We start from the raw sequence: 19,188 nt of genomic DNA on the forward strand, positions 1-19,188 counted from the left end.
AACCTGTAGACACGTGGGTGTTTCCCACTCAGACTAGAAGGAACAAGCTGGCCTCTGGTTTGGGCCCTAAGGGAAAGCGCTGCCTGTCCCTTGCCCCGGCTGTCATCTTGGGGGAGAAGGCCGCGCGCAGTCACCAGGGCTCTGCACCTTCCCTCCCGGGCAGCCCCAGCTCAGAGCAGAGCTGAGCCAGTGTGTGCTCCTGGCCGCAGGGCTGCAGTAGCTTAGCTCCTGCATCCGTAACGTGGGGATAATGACTTCACCCACACCCCCCACCTCATGGGGTGGTTGTGGGGACAGATCAAAGTCATGGTCAGGTGCTTGTCATGGTGCCTCGGTCTGCTTCCTGTGGCTGCCCTTCTGAACAGTGACCTTAGAGGGTTGTCACAGGGAGGGCCAGAGGCCTTTTCTGCCTTGCATCTCCTTTCTCCCGCATAAAAATCAGTTGGGAACTGGACAAACGCGACCTTAGCCAGTTGCTCAAGGTCAACATCAACAGTGATACGTCATGTTGCTAGTGCGTATCCTTGATATGTGACAAAACCTGTGCCTCTGAGGGCTTCCTCCCAATAACCCACAGCCCCCGTCTTAACCATGAGAAGCACACTGTATTCCGGGGTGGGGCGTCCTGCAAAATACCTCACTGGTCCTGGAAACTGTTGTGGTTGTCAAAGGCGGTGAAGTCTGAGGAACTGCCATGGCCAAGGGGAGCCTAGGGGCTGAGTTTGGGAGTTCCGCGTACTATCATCTCAGGGTTTTCTCCAGACAACTGTTATTAAAAAAAGAAAAGTCCATTTAAAAAAACACACACTTGGAGAGATCTCTGAGAATGCAGCTTCTAACCCTAACTCTTGGATTCTGACTCAGCAGCTCAGGAGTGGGGCCCTGAGACCTGAATGATGGGGTTCAGAGAGCTTCTGGGTTGGTGTCACACTGGGTGCTGGGAGGGTGGTGTGTGTGGAGAGCGTGTGGAAGCTCCGCGCCCCTCCCTCCTCCCTGGCCCTGTGCCTCCCTTCCGTTTGCCTGTCCCGGGGCTGTGTCCTCCGTAATAAAATGGTCAACGTAAGTAAGTGTTTCTCGGGATCTGTGAGCTGTACTAGCAAATTATCAAACCTGACAGAGTTGTGGGAACTCTCAATTTATAGCCAGTCGGTCAGCAGGGTCAGCAATAGAGGTGACAACCTGGGCCTCATGATTACGTCTGAACCTTCATCTGTGGAATCTGTGCTAACCCCAGGCAGTGTCAGACTTGAGTTGAAATGTAGGACACCCAGTCTGGGTCCCCTGAGAACCACAGAATTGCTTGGTGTGGAAAACACCACGTTAGGTGTCAGAAATGCTGTGTGCAAAGAGGAAGCCATTTTTCCCCCATCTGTTTATGTGTTCAGTATGCGTGTGTTGAATGAACCCAAATGGTTAATATTTTTTAACAAAGTGGAATTATACACAGAGAACATACATCTGCGTCTCCACAGGACCTGCCCCCTCCATGATTTCTAAGCAAGTAGCTGCTCAAGACGTCACCTTTACTGGCATGCCTCCAGCTCCTCTGCCCCAGAGGTGAGTTCTGACCCATCTTCCCCACTCTGGGCGGCTAGGAGGAGACTCGAGTGGGTACCTGCTCCGCCTGTGCTGACTCAAGCCACATTCACTGCCTACCACCCCCTCTTACACCACCCCTCCCTCACACCAGCATTCCCGGGGAATTTAATCACATTTTAGAGGTGGGGAAACTGAGGCACTAAGAAGGTAACACTTGCCTGGTCCTCACAGCCAGTCAAGGGTGGATTTGAATTTGGTAATTTGGCTCTAGAGCCCATGCTCTTAATCTCTCTTACCCATGACCTCCCTATTGACCTCAGTGGAACCTAGGCCCAGCCCAGCTGTGTCCTGGTGTGTCCCCAGTGAGATTTTCCCATTGAGACCTTGGGGCCAGGGGACATGTGCATGACCAAATCCCATCGAAGTGTCATGGCCTTGTTAGATAGGAAACATGTGGAAATACGTATTTGCACAGGCAGACAATTCGGAACACAATCAGGCACTACTGGGACTAGTGGGATACAATCCACAGGGGAGGACACCTGGCTGGGGCGGAGGGGGTTTGCAAACCTCAACTGGAAAAATTAGGGACCTGGAATGTGGGGTACATGGGCAGTCACATTGCCTCATCTAGAGTCCTTATTGACACAGATCATAAAAGAGGGGTCAGAGTGGCCTATCATGATCTCAGGATTGTGGGGCCTGGGGGCCCCTGAGTCGGGGCCAAAATATTCGGCCAATATGCAGCGTCAGTCTGCTGGGAAAACCACCTCAAACCCCTTGGGGTGGTAAAATGTTTTCCTTAGTAGGCGTCTTTAACCTTGAAAGGGTTGGAAATAAACAATAATCGCTAAATTGTGCCAATGTGTAAGCAACATGGGGTTTGTAAGTTGAGCTTTAAAATTTACTAAACTGATTATTTCAAGAAAGACTTTTTTTAAAGCCAAAGAAGGTGCAACTAATTCTGTGCACCAAGCGCGCTCTCAAGAACACCAGCAACTTCATCGACAAAGCCCCAGGTTTCCACGTAGGCCAGTTGCCTGCACTTGGCTGCGCAGGGAGCTGGGCTCTGGTGGCGGAAGGGCCTGAGCGCAAACCCTGATTGGCCTGGGTGATTCAACCTCTGTGAGACCTGTTAGCCTACAAATAAATGCCGAAGTAAAAGACAACCAGGGTTTATTCAGGAAAGCAGAAACCCAAATGGTGTTCTGATTAGAAGGCAAGGGGGAAAAATTAAAAAAGGAGAGGGGCATTTGACAAAGGGAAGGGGAACAATTACATCTATAGTAGGAAGGCATTTCTATACGTGCAGATAAGCCAACATATGGATGTTAATTCTAAGGAGTGGGTTTTTGTTTCTTTTTTAAGTCCAGTAGTCCTGATACCTGCTTTCAAGGTTATCTTGGTGAACAGTTGTTTTTTGACATAATGTTTCCCCAGGCCCGGTCCAAAGGTTAATCTGCCCAGTTTAACATCCAGAGGTTTGAGGGGTGAGACCTGCAAGGCGGTATCTCTGGAATGGCAGCTCTGGCTCCACTTTTGGCTAATGTCTTTTGTTCTTATTTTTTTAATATTTTATTTATTTTTAGAGAAAGGGAGGGAGAAAGAGAGGGGAACATCAACATGTGGTTGCTTCCCATGCGCCCCCAACTGGGGGATATGGCCTGCATCCCAGGCATGTGCCCTGAGTGGGAATCGAACTAGCAACCCTTTGGTTCACAGGTTGACGCTCAATCCACTGAGCCACACCAGTAGGGTACCTGACTCCATTTTTAAGTGGCTCCACTTATATTAATTTTTACAGAATGGGGATTAAAATGACACTCAGTCATCTCCTAATTCAGCCCTCCCCCAAGTAGTCATCACGTACCTCGGGGGCCAACCGCTGCTCTGTTGCTGGGAACTTGATGTTGAGATGTCCAAACCCATAGAGGATTTTATAAGAATTTATCTGGGCCAAAACTGAGGACATATGCTGGGGAGCAAAACCTCAAGTGCTCCAGACAGTAAGAGTTTTTGCAGTTTTTTTTTAAATGTATTTGTATTTAAGGAGGGAACATAAGGAAGATTAAATGAAGGTTGGAGAAGGAAAGAGGGGATTGGATTACAGGAGAGTTAAGATTAGTTGCTTTCTTCAGGGTGGTTACCTTTTTAGAAGGAGGGGACTGAAAAGAGGCCTTTCAAAGGTGTGTTAACCTCCATAGCAAAAGCAATGGATAGGGTTTGATTAGGCAAAGATAAGACTTTTACTAAAGAAGTTACAACAGTGCATAATCTTCGGAGACTGGCTTTTTGCGCACCAGGCATTTGAGATTCATCCATGTGGGATGGATCAGGAGTTCATTCCTTTTTATTGCTGCATAGTAATCCACAGCGTGGACATACGACTGTTTGTTCACCAGTCTGGCAGTTTTTAGTGATTAGGAATAAAGATACAGAGTTCTTCTTCCTTTGACATACATTGTTGACTCCCATTTCACTGAGAAGTCAGAAACAATCGCAAGAGGACTTACAAGAGTTCCCTGCACCACTTCCTCTCCTCCCTGCATCCACACCCATAAGCTCTCTTTCCTCCTCTAACTAATAAACTTTTGGGGCTGCTACCCACAGCCAGTCCTCTACTTGTACCCGAGATCCCACCTTCTTTCCTGACCCAAGGCCTCACCTGGCAATTCTCCCCTCTTTTTTGCTTCATCAATTTCCTCCTTTTTACCTGATGACTTTCATCAGCATACAAACAGGCTCTTAAATGTATCTTAAAAGCAAATAAACAGGAAACACCACAGCAGGTCCTTCGTCAAAAATTAGACTTCGGATGACCGTGTGATGCAGCAAGTCCACTTCTGGTATATATCCGAAAGGACACGTGCACGCTCACATGCACAGCAGCGTTAGCTAAAAGGGGCACACAATGCAAGCGCTCACCAGCAGATGAATGGATGAGCGCAGGGTGGTCTATCCACACGATGGAATATTACTCAAGCATTAAAAAGGAAGAAACTTTTGACAGACACTGCAACATGGATGAGCCTTGAAGACGTCACGCTAAGTGAAAGAAACCAGCCACGGGAAAACAAATACTGTGCGATACCGTTGACCGGAGGGCCCCAGAGTGGTCAAATTCACAGAGACAGAAGGAGGATGGTGGGGCAGGGGGCTGGGGTGGGCAGTTAGTTTTTAATGGGGGCAGAGTTTCAGTTTCGCGAGAGAAAAAGAGCCACAGAGACTGACGGTGGTGATGGTCGCATTACAGTGTGAATGTCGTTAACCTCGCTGAACTGTGCTCTTAAAAATGGTTCGGCCTCCAATGGTGTAGCTCAGTGGGCTGGGCGTCATCCCACAAACCAGAAGGTCCTCAGCTCAATTCCAGGGCTGGACTCACGATTGGCCCGCAGACCTGGTCCCTGGTGGGGGGCGCTCCAGGGGCACCTCAGTGATGTTTATCTCCCTCTCTTTACCCTTCTCTTGCCCTCTAAAAATAAACAAATAAATAAATAAAATCTTTAAAAAAATAAAATGGTTAAAGCAGTGCCCTGACTTACCTGGTTCAGTTGGCTGACCAGCATCATCCCGCAAAGTGAAAGGGCACTTGCTTGATTCCTAGTGGGGCACGTGCCTGGGTTTCGGGCCAGGCTCCCGGTTGGGACTTGTGTGAGAGACGCCCGATCAATGTTCCTCTCCCTCTCTTCCTCCCTCCTTCCCTCTCTCCAGAAATAAGTAAAATCTTTAAAAAATAGTTAAAGCAGTCAATTTTATGTATATTTTACCTCCCAAGAGCCCCAAGCAGAAAAACAAATGTAAACTCTTGACCTCACATCTCTCTCCGGTGCCAACATAAGAAAGGGCCAAACCTGTAAGAACTGTTAGGAGCTTATCTGAGCCAAAATGATAGCAATTGCCTAGAAGCAAAACCTCTTGAGAAAATGCTCCAGAAAATTTTATACATTACAATCAAAAGAAGAAGCATGCCCTGGCTGGCGTGGCTCAGTGGCTTGTGCGCCAGCCTGCAAACCAAAGGGTTGCTGGTTCAATTCCCAGTTAGGGCACATGCCTGGGTTGTGGGGCAGGTCACGTTGATGTTTTTCTCCCTCTTTCTCCCTCCCTTCCCCTCTCTCTAAAAATAAATAAGATCTTTAAAAAAATAAATAAAATTATTAAAAGAAGTGTAAGGCAAGATGGATTAGAGGGGTGGGAGAAAGCCAAGGAGGGAGGAAGCATTGGGATTGGATAAGGAGGTGAAATGATAGACACGCACTTCTTTCCCGCGGTAAAAGGCGGGTAGTCACCCAGCAGCAGTTAACACGACACGAGGGGCTCTGTGGTCGGTGGGGCTCAGCTCTGGTGAGGTGGTTGTGCCCGAGGGGTTTGGCAAAACGGAAGTGACCTTGACAGTCCAAGGGTGTGTTATCAAAGATGCAAATGACAAGAGACAGGCTCAGTTAAGGTAAAGACTGACTTTCGTCAGGGAAGATTCTGGCCTAGGACGTGACTATCCATCATAAACTGCTTTTTGTTCAAAAGCTGTCACTTCGGACCATCCTGCGTGGTCACCTGGGTCGCTGAGTCTGTGAGGCCGCCATGCAGGGTTCCCCCGAGCTTGTCAGGGTTTGTATGCGGCCCTTTTTTGTCCACACCGGTTTCTGTGTCTCTCTGCCTCCATCAAGAGCAAAACTCTGCCCTGGCCGGGTAGTTCAGCTGGTTAGAACATCATCTGGGTACACCAAGGTTGTGGGCCTCCTTCCCGGTCAGGCACCTACAAGAAGCAACTGAGGCAGGACAGCTGGAAAAACCCCTTGGCCAGTGGAATGGGGAAACTGAGACAGCTGAACAAACTGGCCAAGCTGTTTACAGCCAGACACAGCGCCTCCTTAGAGACAACATCCAGGCCTGTGTTTCAGCTCCAGGCCCGGAAAAGCCAGCAAAACCAGGTGGGCGACAACAACCCCTGCCCTGGCACTGACCAATCAGTAGAGGCCACGACCCTGAAGGAGCATATTTGGAGAACTGATGAATATTCTGCTGAAGCCCTCCCCTGAGACCTCCCCTAAAATTCCCACCTGCAAGGGAGAGATAAGAGAGAGATAAAAACCCTCCGATAAAGGACTAAGCAGACTAGGCTTCTCCCTCTGGGTGGCACGCCCCAGTGCCTCCCCCTCCACCCTCTTTGTCCCTGACAGGCATGCACGTCCTAAACTCTAAGGGTCCCTATGAGACTTACAACCAGGGGGGCAGTGGGCAGCGGCAGCTCGTCCCAGGCTAACCCCTGAGCCTGTCTCCAGGGCCCCTTTTCTCTGACTTCCCAGGGAGCTAAGGCAGCCCAGCCTTGGCCCTCCTGTTGCTGCTTCTGTACCAAGTCGTTCTTTGTTTCACTGTCCCCAGCTTTGATAAACACATCCTCAAAGTCACCTGGACTCATGTTGTGAAACCAAACCTACATACCAGCAGCTGGCCTCAGGCAGGCCCGCTCAGAGCCAGGCCCTCTGTCCCGTAACACCACCAACGAACGCAAAAATAAGTGGAACGACACACCTACGTCTCTCTCAGATCAATTAGAAGGAAGAAAAGAAAATCGCAAGGCTGTCAGTGCGGCTGGTATGCGACGTTGCCGGCGCTCAGGTTTACACTCTGACCTAACCCGCTAACTCCATCTCCAAACATCTGTCGCTTAACATTTCCACTTCCTTGTTGACAGGGCATCTCAAACCTAACAGAACCCAGGCCTAAGCCCTCACTTCCCCTCCACCCTGCTTTTCCCACACACTTCTTGGCTCCAGTAAATCCCAGCTCTACCCTTCCAGTCGCTCAGGCCAAAATCCTAGCAGGCTTGAGGCAGGAGATAGTCAGGAGGGAGTGAACTCCAGAGGTGCCCCAGGGCTAAGATAAAGGACAGCAGTACAGGACAGAGACCCTGTTCTAAGACGGGTTGTTCCTGTTTTCTGGAAAAGCACTGAATCATGGTGAATCATGAATGCACCTGCCCAGAAGACGCTACATGACCCCTGCTTTATTATAATATCATTATAATAAATTAGCATTGTGTGATGCCTCCTCCCACCCCCGTCCCCATCTCTGGTGGCCAATCAAGGAAAATCGTGGGAGACCACATGCGCAGTAGCTTTAAAGTAACACAACTACTTGCACATGTGCAATAAAAGCCTGCCAAAACTAGCCAGGATGGATCTGCCCTACAAGAATCGAATCCCTCCAGCCCCGGAGGTCAATCTCTGCTCAGAGCTGGTCTGTTCTGTGGGGTGTACTATCGCTTAATAAATCTGCTCTCTCTCTCTCTGCTATAAACTCTCTGTGCGTTCGGTTCAATTCTTTGTCCGAGATCACCAAGAAGGTGGTTAACTATGCGCACCTGTGACAGGCCTCTTTGCATCAACAAATTCTACTGGCTTTATCTTCAAATGCTGTTGTTTCCAGAATCTGACCACTTCTCACTATTCACCTAAGTCCACCCTCATGCCCCTTCCACCTGGTGGACAGAGGGATTTTGTAAAAATGCGAGGCAGGTCTCGTTACTTTTCTGCTGAAAGCCCTTCCCTGTCTCCTAGAATAGGAGCCAAAGTCCTTACAGTGGCTCAAAAGGCCCCCAAATCTGCCCCATTTCCTGTCTTCTTTAAAAAAGATTTTATTTATTTTTAGAGAGAGGGGAACGGAGAGAAAAAGAGGGGGAGAGAAACATCGATGTGCAAGAGATACATCACTTGGTTGCCTCTCTCATGCTCCCAGCTGGGGACCTGGCCCGCAACCCAGGCATGTACCCTGTCTGGGAATTGAACCAGTGACCTTTCGGTTCACAGGCTGGCACTCAATCCCCTGAGCCACACCAGCCAGGGCCCAGCGCCTGTCTTTTCCACTGCTTTCCTCCTTGATCGCTGCTGCACTCACATTGGCTTCTACACTGTTCCTCAAACACTCCAGCCCCTCCTGCTAGTCCCCCCAGGTATCCATGGGTTCCCTCCCTCCCCTCCGGTGGACACATGAATGAATATCAGTGCCCCGACATCCAGCTTTCAAGCTAAGAGTTTTCTCTTCCTACACTCCTAGCCCAGTCCCCTTGCCCCCTTCTCCTAGGCGCCCTCTCTCTTACTCCTTCCCAGCCCTCCTCTCCCCATCCCTTCCCAGACCCTGCTGCCCCCAGAATGTTGGCTCATTACGGTCCCACTTTATTTTTATTTATTTAAAAAGACTTTATATATTTATTCTTAGAGAGATGGGAAGGGAAGGAGAAAGAGAGAGAAACACTGACATGTGAGATACAGCCATCGATTGCCTCTCACACGCCCCCATCTGGGGACCTAGCACCCAACCCAGGCATGTGCCCTGACTGGGAATCGAACTGGTGACCTTTTGTTCCACAGGCCAGCACTCAACCCACTGAGCCACACCAGCCAGGGCTAAGGTCCCACTTTAAGCCAAAAGGACCTTGCACTCCTTGGGAACCAGGAATATACTTAGAACACACAAGTGTATCATCATAATAATGAGCTGACATTTGCCTCTATCTTTACCATCATCAGACCAGCCCGTATATCTATCATCACTAGTGAAGTGGCCGCAGAGGGTATTAGTGTACCCACTGTATAGATGCAGAAACTGAGGCCTGGTAAGGTGGAGCCCCCAGCCCAGCCTCCTGCCTCTGTCTGTACGTGGCACACCCTACGGAGCTTTCCCTGTGGGGTCGCAGGGTGAAAAACAAACGCAACACCAGGCCCACCACCGATGATCAATATCTCACTTCCCCTGCCATATCCTGTCGTGCCTCCTTTGAGCACCTCAGCAGGAGGCGTGGGACTCTTTTGGAGATGGGCTGGATAACAGGAGGGACCCAGGTTAGTCACACAAAGAAGTTCCTGTCTGGGTGAGACTGGGCTCTGCCTGCTGCTGGGGGTGGTGGGAGTTGATTAAGAGACAAGCATCAGGTGGGCGGCTCAGGTGTGATTGGCGGCGTGGTGGGGCTGTCCTGGGGCCTTCCGGCCCACTTAGGGTCAGCAAAGAAGCCTGTGTTCAAAGTGGCACCTCGCCAGAAACCCCCCCCCCCCCCCGCCCCGCCCAGAACCATGTGGTCCCCACCCCAACCCCTACAGGCACTATCTGAGCCCCTAATAAGCCAGGTCCTAGAAGAGCCCTAAGATGGCAAGCAGGACAAGCTCCTCCCAGGCAAACCAGCTGGACAGGTCTGCGGGTGCCAGGGTGGAGGGTGGGGCAGCAGGTCAGTTGCCAGTCCAGGAACGGAGCTGACAAACGCCGGAGCCTGGGAGAGGCTCTGGGGAGATGCCGGAGGAAATCCACCTGGGTTTGACCTAGAGCTGGCTCTGAGGGCCGGTTGGTCTGGAAATGGGTTTAAAGGTGACTGATTTGGAGGAAGGATGTGATCGGACGTTATTACTGGTGTTTAAAAGCAATTTTGTCAATTATTAAGAAACACTGACCAGAGAGGCTAGGTCCCAAGAAGACTTGGGTTGCTCATTAAAAAAAATAGGCCTGCCCCAGGCCTGTAAAATCAGGATCCCTCCAGAGAGGTTAGGGACCCAAATCTTTACTTTTATAATCCCTCTCACATAATTGTGATACCCAGAGGTTTAGAAACTAATTCCAGGTCTTTAAAGAGCATGTCCAGCCCTGGCTGGTGTGGCTCAGTGGATTGAGCGTTGCCCTGAGAACCATTTCGATTCCCAGTCAGGGCATGTGCCTGGGTTGCAGGCCAGGTCCGCCCTTGGGGGCGTGCGAGAGGCAACCAATCGATGTTTCTCTCCTTTTTCTCCCTCCCTTCCCTTCTCTCTCTGAAAATAAATAAATAAAATCTTTATTAAACAAATAAAGAGCATGTCCTGGGAAACCTTCAATCTCTGAGTCTGCTGCTCAAGCTGTGTTTCTTTGGGAAAGTGACTTAACCTCTCCGAGTTTCATTTCCTTCATTTGGAAAGTGGGGATCACTATATGCCTCTCAGGGCTGCCGTTAGGGATCCACGCAATAGTCGCACAGAGCCCGAGGCTCAGGGCCTGGCACAGAGCGTGTGCTCAGCATGTTAGCTGCTAGGATTTCTCTCGCAGCTGAGATCCTTTGGGATTCTGGGATGAACATAAACCGATGGGGCTAAAGGTCAGGAGAGGATCTGACCTTCCTTCAGAGTTCCTGACTCAGTGAGAAGAGAGCAAAACTTCCTCCTGGAAGAAATTAGGAGACAGGGGCCAAGGCCAAGCCCAAGGCCAAAGCTGAGGCTGTTCATTTCTGGCCACTGGCCTGGCTGTAGGTCAGGGCCTTGGGCAGATACAACTGAGAATAAGAACGGCAGAGATTTGTGGTTTAAGACCTTGGGCTTAAAGGCTCAGGGAGTTCTGGGTTCAAGTTCTGATTCCTTTTATTATTGCATGCCCCGGGGTGAGAGACCAGAGAGAGAATAAGCCCCTGCTAGGGAGGCAGGACAACGCACCAGCAGCCAGGCTCAGGAATTTGGACCTGTGACTGTGAGCAGGTCACTCCACTTCTCCGAACTTTAGTTTGGGGACACTGAACTGGGATGGATGAGAATTCCTCACCTAGCCATGCTGACCCATGAGGGTTTGTCACTGTTGGCTATCACTACCATTAAACCCTTCTCTGAGAGTCTTTGCTTGTAACTGGGTCCCTTGCCTGGACTTCCTCCCTTCTCTCCCTCCCTGAGGTGTCCCCTTTTCCTGAACAAAGCACAAGTGGGGTGCTATCAGGGGACTCTACCTTGGTGAGGTCTGGCTGCCCAGAAATGACCGCTTCCACTTCCCAGGGATGAGTATGCAGGCTGTATCGCCTTAGTGTTTTGAACTTCTCTATGTGCCAGGTGACAAATACCTTCAAGTCACATTTACACTGGATGTGGTCAAACGAACTGCCCACTGGCAATGCCGGAGCTGCCCAGGGCAGCACCATCTGGCAGGCCCCGAGAAATGTCACTAATGCGTCACACAATCGGTTGGATACTTACTGACCTGGGTGGGTGGGGGCCAGTTTCCAGAGAAAACCCTCTCTCTTCTATGGGGCGCTGGGAGAATCTAGTCTGTGGCTAGTGGCTTGGCAGGACATTCCCAGGGTAGCTTCCTGGAGGTTAGGCTCATCTCTGTGCAGACACTGCCCCCTTGAGGTCATCTGCGCCATGACATGTGGGAGAGGGGTCCTTGTACAAGAAGGAAATGCACCCAGATGATGCTCTCCTTCCAAACGTCCTATTTAGTGCCTTAAAATTGGCCCCAGGTGCAAGTCTTGGGACCACCCGCAGCACATTCATTAACTTGAGAATCTGGAATCTCCCCTAGTGCCATTTGTGGCAACTCAGGGCGCCCCCAAAGCACACAGCCATAGGTGGTCTTGGGACTCTCAGTTACCTGTAATTTGTAAAGAGGTAAAGGGTGGAGGGAACAAGGGACAAGTGTGCTTGGTTTCTAGTAATGTGCGGAATTAGGGTTGAGGATGATGCTAGAGTTAAGCAGAATAATTAGCGCAGAGTTGAGGGAAAGATACTTTGCTATAAATTTTGATATTAGATACCAAAAAGGGGGTGGGAAGAATAAAGAAAATACAAGAAAGCATTAGTTACAGCAAGGTCAGGATTAACTAGCTGGATTGGAACTCGGAGAGTTAAGAGGCGCTGCCGGAGGTGCGGCGACGTGGGGCCCACCGCTGCTGCGTTGCCAACGGAGTAACAACACTGAGTGCTCCATAGAGATGGGGGAAAAAGAAACTGTCACCGATTCTGCCGCCTGAAATAGCATTACTATTGCTTTGGTCCACTCCCTTCGGGTTTTTCCCCTACATGTCTGCCTTTCACGTCTTTATTGGATTTTTTAAATCAAAAGAGTTAAAGCATTAAACATGTGAGTTGTAGGAAATAAAAACGGCACCCACCTTCCTCCCCCCTAAAAGAATGGTCTGAAATGCAGAGCTGGGGTACGGCGGCAGGTGAGGGGTGCTCCTTGCCTAACCAGTCTCCAACTGGACTGAGTCCCTTGGCGTGGGGGCCTTTGCAAATGCTACGTGCCCGCCTGGAGGACTGTCCCACGCGCTTGTCTGGCTGACCCCTTCTACTGCGTGGACATCGATGTCTTGTCTCCCAGCAGGTTTCCCCAACGTCCCAGGTCGCTTAGGTGCCACTCAAATGTGCTCTTATAACCCCACGACAGCCTTTTATCAAACTGCATTGTCACCACTTCGTAGTTCCCTGACTTCCTGCTGGCAGGTGAGCAGAGATGCAGGGCCCGTGGCTCCCCAACTCCTGGCGTTGGCTTTTTGTGTGAACAGAGGCAAGCCAAGCCGACTGTCCATGTGGAGAAAATGGGGTGAGGTGGGGGAAACCCAAGGGAGGGAGTCGTGTCTCCTGGGGTACCCTGCCTTCCAAGTTGGACTGTTACCTGCTCTCTTCTCCCTCCATTGTAAAATGATGTTACCTGGGCAGTTGAGAGGGGAGTGGGTCAGAACAGGCGACAGCTGTGTGGGGCCTAAGCAGTGTGAGAATCTCAGGAGCCCACTCCAGTACTGGCTCCATCTCTAGTTAACTCTCACCTAAGACCTAATGGGACAGGACTGGCGCCACTTTCAATCGGGCAAGTACCGAGTACATGCTGGGTGCAGGTGGGAAGGGCAGTGTTCGAGATGGGCTGAGTCTTGTCCTCAGCGGGCACTTGGTCTGGTAAGAGTCCAGTGCAAGGCCGCATGGTGTGGGGTCCAGGTTAGAAGCCTGAGGTCAGGAGCCAGAGGGGCCTGGGCTATTGTCCAGGCTCTGCCACTGTGTGATTTCGACAAGTTGCTTCCACTCTCTGAACCTCAGTTTCCTCATCTGCAAATGGGGACAATAGAATGTATCTCATAAGGTGGTTGTAAAAACCTGGTGACATTATGATGTGGAAGTTTAAGAAATGGCCAGCACTGATCGGTGTGGCTTAGTTGGCTGGGTGTCATCCTGCAATGTGAAAGGTCACCGGTTCGATTCCTGGTCAGGGCACATGCCTGGGGTATGGGCCAGGTCCCTGGTTAGGGGCATGTGAGAGGCAACAGATCGATGTTTCTTTTTCTCCCCCCATTCTTCTCTCTCCAAAAATAAATTAAAAAAAGAAAAAGAAATGGCCAGCAAAGCCCCCCAATGAGAATGCATGCAGGCTTCCCTGGTGAACCTGGGAGGGCATACAGATGCAGCCAGTGACTGCAGTCTGGAGCGGGGCCAGAGCGCTGAGCAGGAAGGGCTGCTGTCCAGCCCGAAAGGCAGCTAGGCCCGCCCACTGTTCCTAGGCGCTGGGTCCTGTGCAGTTGCTCACCAAGCCCTTGAGGTGCCCTCTGAGGGTAGCTACTCTTGGCTGAGATAGCAACCAGTGCCCATCAAATACCCATGGGCTCACTCCCATTTCCCAGCCTCCCTCAGCCAGTTTGGGCCACGTGACTGGTTCTGGACATTTATATGTGAGCACAAGTGACATCTGCTGATTTGGGGTCAGTTCAGGGTGGCTGTGTCTTCTCCACCTTTTCTCCTGCTCTGTGTTCTGGTGTTGAAGCTCTGAAAGGTGAGGGCGACCAGACCCTCATTAGACTTCGTGAGACAAAGAAACCTTTATTGGGGTCAGCCATGAGAATTCGGGGCTGTTTGTTGAGGCAGCTAATGTTAACTGATGCATACAGTGCTACTGTTATTTCCACTTAAAGAGGCCAAGTCAGATGGCCATGGCCACACAGCTTGTACGTGGGCAGACCTGCAGCTCACACTCAGGCCGGACTCGTATGGCCGGTTTTTAGAAACTATACTTACTTCACCTTACCACAGTCTGTCCCCAAGGCCTCTGTTACATTTGAAATCTTATGAGAATGTCCAGCAGGACAGGGCCAGAGGGGCAGCTGGAATAGTCAGAACACTGAGCAAGTCTGCTGTGATGGAGGGACTGAGCAAAAAGGAAAAGGACTCATGGACATGGAGAACAGCGTGGTGATTGCTCGAGGGAGGGGGGTAAAGGGGACTGAATGGCAATGGGAGAAAACTACAATTTAGCCTGGTGTGAACCCTGCCATTCTGGATTGCACTGACGGTTGCAACATCCCAGTTTCACCCCCGCCAGTGATGGTTGGCAGCGATAAGCAACACCCAATGAAGAAGTGACAGCTCACCCTTGCTTGGCAGAGGTTTCAACTGGGGACTGGAACCCACTCTCTGTAGATCAATTTACAAGGAAAGAACTCATGTTGCTCATGTCGCCCCCATGTTGCTCTTTCACTCTCAGGTCTGACCCCCTTGTCCCCCAACCCAGAAGGGCAACACTGCAAACCATCAGCTTCGGAGTTAGACGCGGGTTCAAATCCCTGCTCTGCTACTCACTGGCTGTGTGACCTTGGGCAAGTCACTTTGCCTCTCTGAACCCCACTTTCCTCACCTGAAAAATGGGGAGAGCAAAACTAAAACCCCACAGGAGGCAATTTAGCATTAGAGACAACGGATGTGAAGTGCGTAGCACGGTGCCTGGCCCACGTGAGACTGCTGAAACAGAGGAAGGCTCTGTCCCGGGAGAGACGGGGGCTGCCAGAGGAGAGGGAATCAGTGCACAGATTCCCATCAAGATCCTTCAGCCCTGGCTGGTGTGGCTCAGTGGATTGAGTGCTGGCCTGCAAACTGAAAGGTTGCCAGTTCGCTTCCCAGTCAGAGCACACGCCTGGGTTGTGGGCCAGGTCCGGGGGCATGCAAGAGGCAACCAATTGATGTATCTCTTGCATATCAATGTTTCTCTCCCTTTCTCCCTCCCTCCCCCTCTCTCTAATAAATAAGATCTAAAAAATATAAATAAAAAAGAAAACCATTCACATGTTTACTCACAAATAGGGAGCATATACACATACACGGGTGTCACCGGGACATCTCAGGAGTCTGGAGCTGGGCACACACCTTCCTCCCCTGACTCGGCACGGGCTCCCCACAAAAGGGCTCCTGTCTGGCCGGAAAGCCTGCGGGTGCACTATGTGGGTTCTCACAGCTTCTCCTGTCCACGTCCGGCTGCCCCAGCCCCAGCGGGCCACGGACGAGGGGCTGTGAGCCTCTGCTCAGTCACTCATGTCCAGGCCGAATTCTGGATACAACTCTTTGGTGGTGACACCTCGGATCACAGCTGAAAGGAAGGAGGACCAGCCAGTGGCAGGAGCGGAAGGGAGAAGGGCCACATCCCTGGCCACCCAGGTCCCCTCCTGCACCTTCTTCCTGCTTCCCTAGTTGCCAAGATAACCCTCCTGTGACTCCTGCCTGGCCCCCCCAACGAGACTCACTGAACCCTCACCCAGCTTTGCGGAGGAGTCAAACGCAGCTCCCCGCACATCTCTTCTCCACAGAGCAGCTAGAGCCGCCTGCTGAAGACGGACGTGTACACTTACGTGGCGTCCCACGCCTACTGAAAGCCCAGACCCCTTCGCCTGGCTCAGGTGCCATGCCCTGGCAGTTTGGTGACACTGTTCCTCCTGCTCAAAGGCTCCCGTTTCCTCCCAAGGGAAGGGCTCTCTTCAGAGGTCTCCCCCGTCCACCTCCCCTCACCCCCAGCGGCCACCCTGTCCCGACCTCAGTGTTCTCCATCTCTGCCCTTAGATTCCTTCACAGCACCTGACACGTTCTATAACTCGTTCGTTCGTGCTCTGCAGTGACTGTTCCCCTCCCCCATCCCAGCACGGAGACAGAAGTCACACGTAACAGAGCCCTTCAAGTGTCTGGTGCTCCAAAGTGTCCCCACGCCTCGTAGCACAGCACAGGGTAGGTGCTCAGTAAATATTCACTGGAAGAGCGAAAGTGGGTAGGCCGCCCACTCGAGCCCATACCCTGGGGTCACGCCCTGACCGCCAGGCTTCAGGCACCTCACACTCCTTCCTTCCTGGGCCCTGCTCGGCCCCCTCTCTTCGACCGTCTCTGTCTCCCTCCTCCTGTTTCCCCTCCCCACCTTTGGGACCTGTCGCTCACTGAACCACAGAGAAGCCCTCCCTGCCTCAGACCCTGGATGCCCACAGACAGTTCTGCAGCAAGTGATGAAGTCCACGCAACAAGTGGACAGACAGTCCCAGCTCTGAACACTGTCACCAGTGGTCACTAGCTGCTGACCGTCCATGCCCACTGATCCGAGCCAGGTGATGCAGCTGAAGCCATCGACACAACTCCTTACCTGCCAGGTGGGTGGCCCGAGCCAGCCCAGGCACACAGGGGTCTGTGCTGGGGCTCAGGCCTCTGCAGAGTGAGAGTGGGTTCAAGGAGGAACAAAATACCCCTTCAGGCCACACAGAGTCACCCTTGCACTTTCTGCCTCTGTAGCAAGTCAGCCCCTTGAGGCAAGGATGGTGTCTCAATCAGTCTGAATAGGCCCCGGAAGACAGGGAACCCTAGTTTTCGGTCCAGCAGGTGGGTGAGCCCATGGTCAAACCTGCCTGCAGCCTCAAAGCAGGGTCCATCCACAGCGGGGACAAAACCCCTAAAAACCCTCGACTTGGGTAAGAGCTGTACAGCTGCTTTGCTAGGTGACAGGAAAGGTAGGGGCGTTCAGGGAGCGGGACAGCTGAGAAGTGTGGGAGGGTTGGCAAGTTAGAAGGCTCAGGGGCAAAACCCAACCACCCCTGGGAGATAGGGGCTCCTTCTGAGCCCTGCTTGCTCCTCTGGAGTCCTGCTGCTCACCTAGTTTGCCCAGCAGCATCTGGCCTACATCCTTGATGTCATTATACTCGTGGAGCTGGGAGATATGGTCCTCCAGTTCATCCACGCTGTAGCCTCTGGGGTGAGGGATGGAGAGAAAGAGAGAAAGCTGATGAGGACCCAAGGTTCAGAGAGTAAGAAGGCAGCACTAAGGGCCTACTAGGTGCTCAGTACTGGGGACTAGAGATGGTAAGACAGACCCTGTCCACTAAAGCTTATAGTAGCAGGGATCAGCCCCTGGAAAATGCCCCCCGTACGCTTAGGGAGGGGTCCCAACCATACTAGTACTATGTGACCCTGGCCACAGCTGAGGGATTCACAGATGGACACATGAGTGGCCAATCAGATCCCCTCAAGCATGAAATGCACATTTAGAAGTTGCTCAGTCTTGCTCTGGCTGGTGTGGTTCAGTGGTTTGGGCGCTGGGCTGCAAATCAAAGGGTTGCCAGTTCATTTCCCAGCCAGGGCACATGCCTGGGTTGCAGACCAGGTCCCCAGTTGGGCCACATTTGAGAGGCAACCGACTGATGTTTCTCTCCCTCTCTTTCTCCCTCCCTTCCCCTCTCTCCAAAAATAAATAAATAAAATCTTAAAAAAAAAAAAAAAAAAAGTTGCTCAGTCTGGCTGGTGTGGCTCAGTGGACTGAGTGTCGGTCTATGAACCAAAAGGTCTCTGGTTCGATTCCCAGTCAAGGCACATGCCTGGGTTGCAGGCCAGGTCCCTGGTTGGGGGCGTGCGAGAGGCAAAATGATTGATGTGTCTCTCACACATTGATGTTCCTCTCCTTCTCTTTCTCTTTCCCTTCCCCTTTCTATAAAAGTAAATGAATAAAAATTTTTAAAAAGTTGCTTGGACTGTGTTGTGTGGCTGGAGCATGGGGCACAGGAACACCCAGGAGTTGAAGAACTGCTTCCCCCAGGCACTGAAAACCCTACCCTGGGAGAGAAACAGAATCTAGTTGCAGGCAGAAGCAGAGGCAGAGGATGTGGGCCCCAGGGAGCAATAACCTCCATTCCTGATAGCCTTCCGGTTCCTGTCTCCTGGTGCTCCCAAGCCTGAGCACACCCTCCGCAAGAGAGGCTGCTGGGACACCCTGACTCCAGTGGTGCTCAGCTAGGATGACTGGGTTGCAGTGACTGGGCACTAGTTGTCTTAAGTACACTGAGGAGCACAACAAGACTTACTCAGATATTAACTGGGATATCTCCTTGTCCAGCAGGTCCCGCTTTTCCTTCAGCTTCTGAATGTCAAGGTGCGGAGAATCCTCGCTGGCCCCATCGGCCTGGCCGGACTTGGAAGATGGCCGCTGAGTGGCACAAAAAGTCATTAGCTAGACCGACCGACCAGTTATCCACAATTCAGAACCTGCAAGTTGTCCCCCAAAAGCCACTCCCTGCTTCTGCTCGGTGACACAAATAGATACCACCCAACCCCAAATAAGACTACCCATATTTTGCCGTGTATAATGCATACTTTTTTGCCCGAATTTTTGAGGGAAAGATAAGGGTGTGCATTATACATGAGTAGTACCTGAAATACCTCGTATCTGTTCTTGTGTTTTACAATTATCTGTTACACAAAATTTTGTGTACCACACGTTCAAAAATAAATGCTAAAATTCCTTTATAATACAAAAACTAGTATCTAAATATAAATAAATAAATTAATTAATTAAACAGTTAAGAGATTTTTTTCCTGAAAGTTTGGACCAAAAACTTGGGTGGGCATTATACACCGCAAAATACGGCACATTTCTCGGCTTCCCCTGGAATCTGATGTGGCCCTTATAACTACGTGCCAGAAACAGTGCATGCTCCGTCTGGGAACTGTCCTTCCAGGGAGACAGCAGGCCTTTCTCTGGCCTTCCTCCTTCCTGCCAGCCACAATGTGGATGATGAGGCAGAAGCCACATTGAAGATGTGGTGGAACAAGACTGAGGCCTGGGTCCCCGTTTAGGCCACCATCATTGGGGTTTTCTTTC

The 19,188-nt window shown here is 51.3% G+C and overlaps 1 protein-coding gene across 4 annotated transcripts in view; it reads right to left on the reverse strand.

Annotated features, from left to right (window-relative positions):
- The window catches only part of SWI5 (SWI5 homologous recombination repair protein), a 29,274-nt gene that overhangs the window by 7,029 nt on the left and 3,057 nt on the right, over positions 1-19,188 (reverse strand). Inside the window, exons 4-6 of one of the 4 annotated variants that reach the window (XR_006655720.3) lie at positions 18,392-18,513; positions 17,190-17,284; positions 637-766 (exon numbers count right to left, since the gene is read on the reverse strand). Coding sequence is in view for 3 of the 4 variants with exons in the window: in XM_045196818.3 (XP_045052753.2) it covers positions 15,590-15,654; positions 17,190-17,284; positions 18,392-18,513 (282 nt within the window). In the remaining variant the exon portion in view is untranslated. Of the gene's footprint in view, positions 1-18; positions 767-15,329; positions 15,655-17,189; positions 17,285-18,391; positions 18,514-19,188 lie in introns of those variants that run through there. The other 3 variants (XM_045196820.3, XM_045196818.3, XM_045196819.3) reach the window with 3 other exon arrangements.

This window comes from Desmodus rotundus, chromosome 1, assembly GCF_022682495.2.
Source record: "Desmodus rotundus isolate HL8 chromosome 1, HLdesRot8A.1, whole genome shotgun sequence".
NCBI classification, from domain to species: Eukaryota; Metazoa; Chordata; class Mammalia; order Chiroptera; family Phyllostomidae; genus Desmodus; species Desmodus rotundus.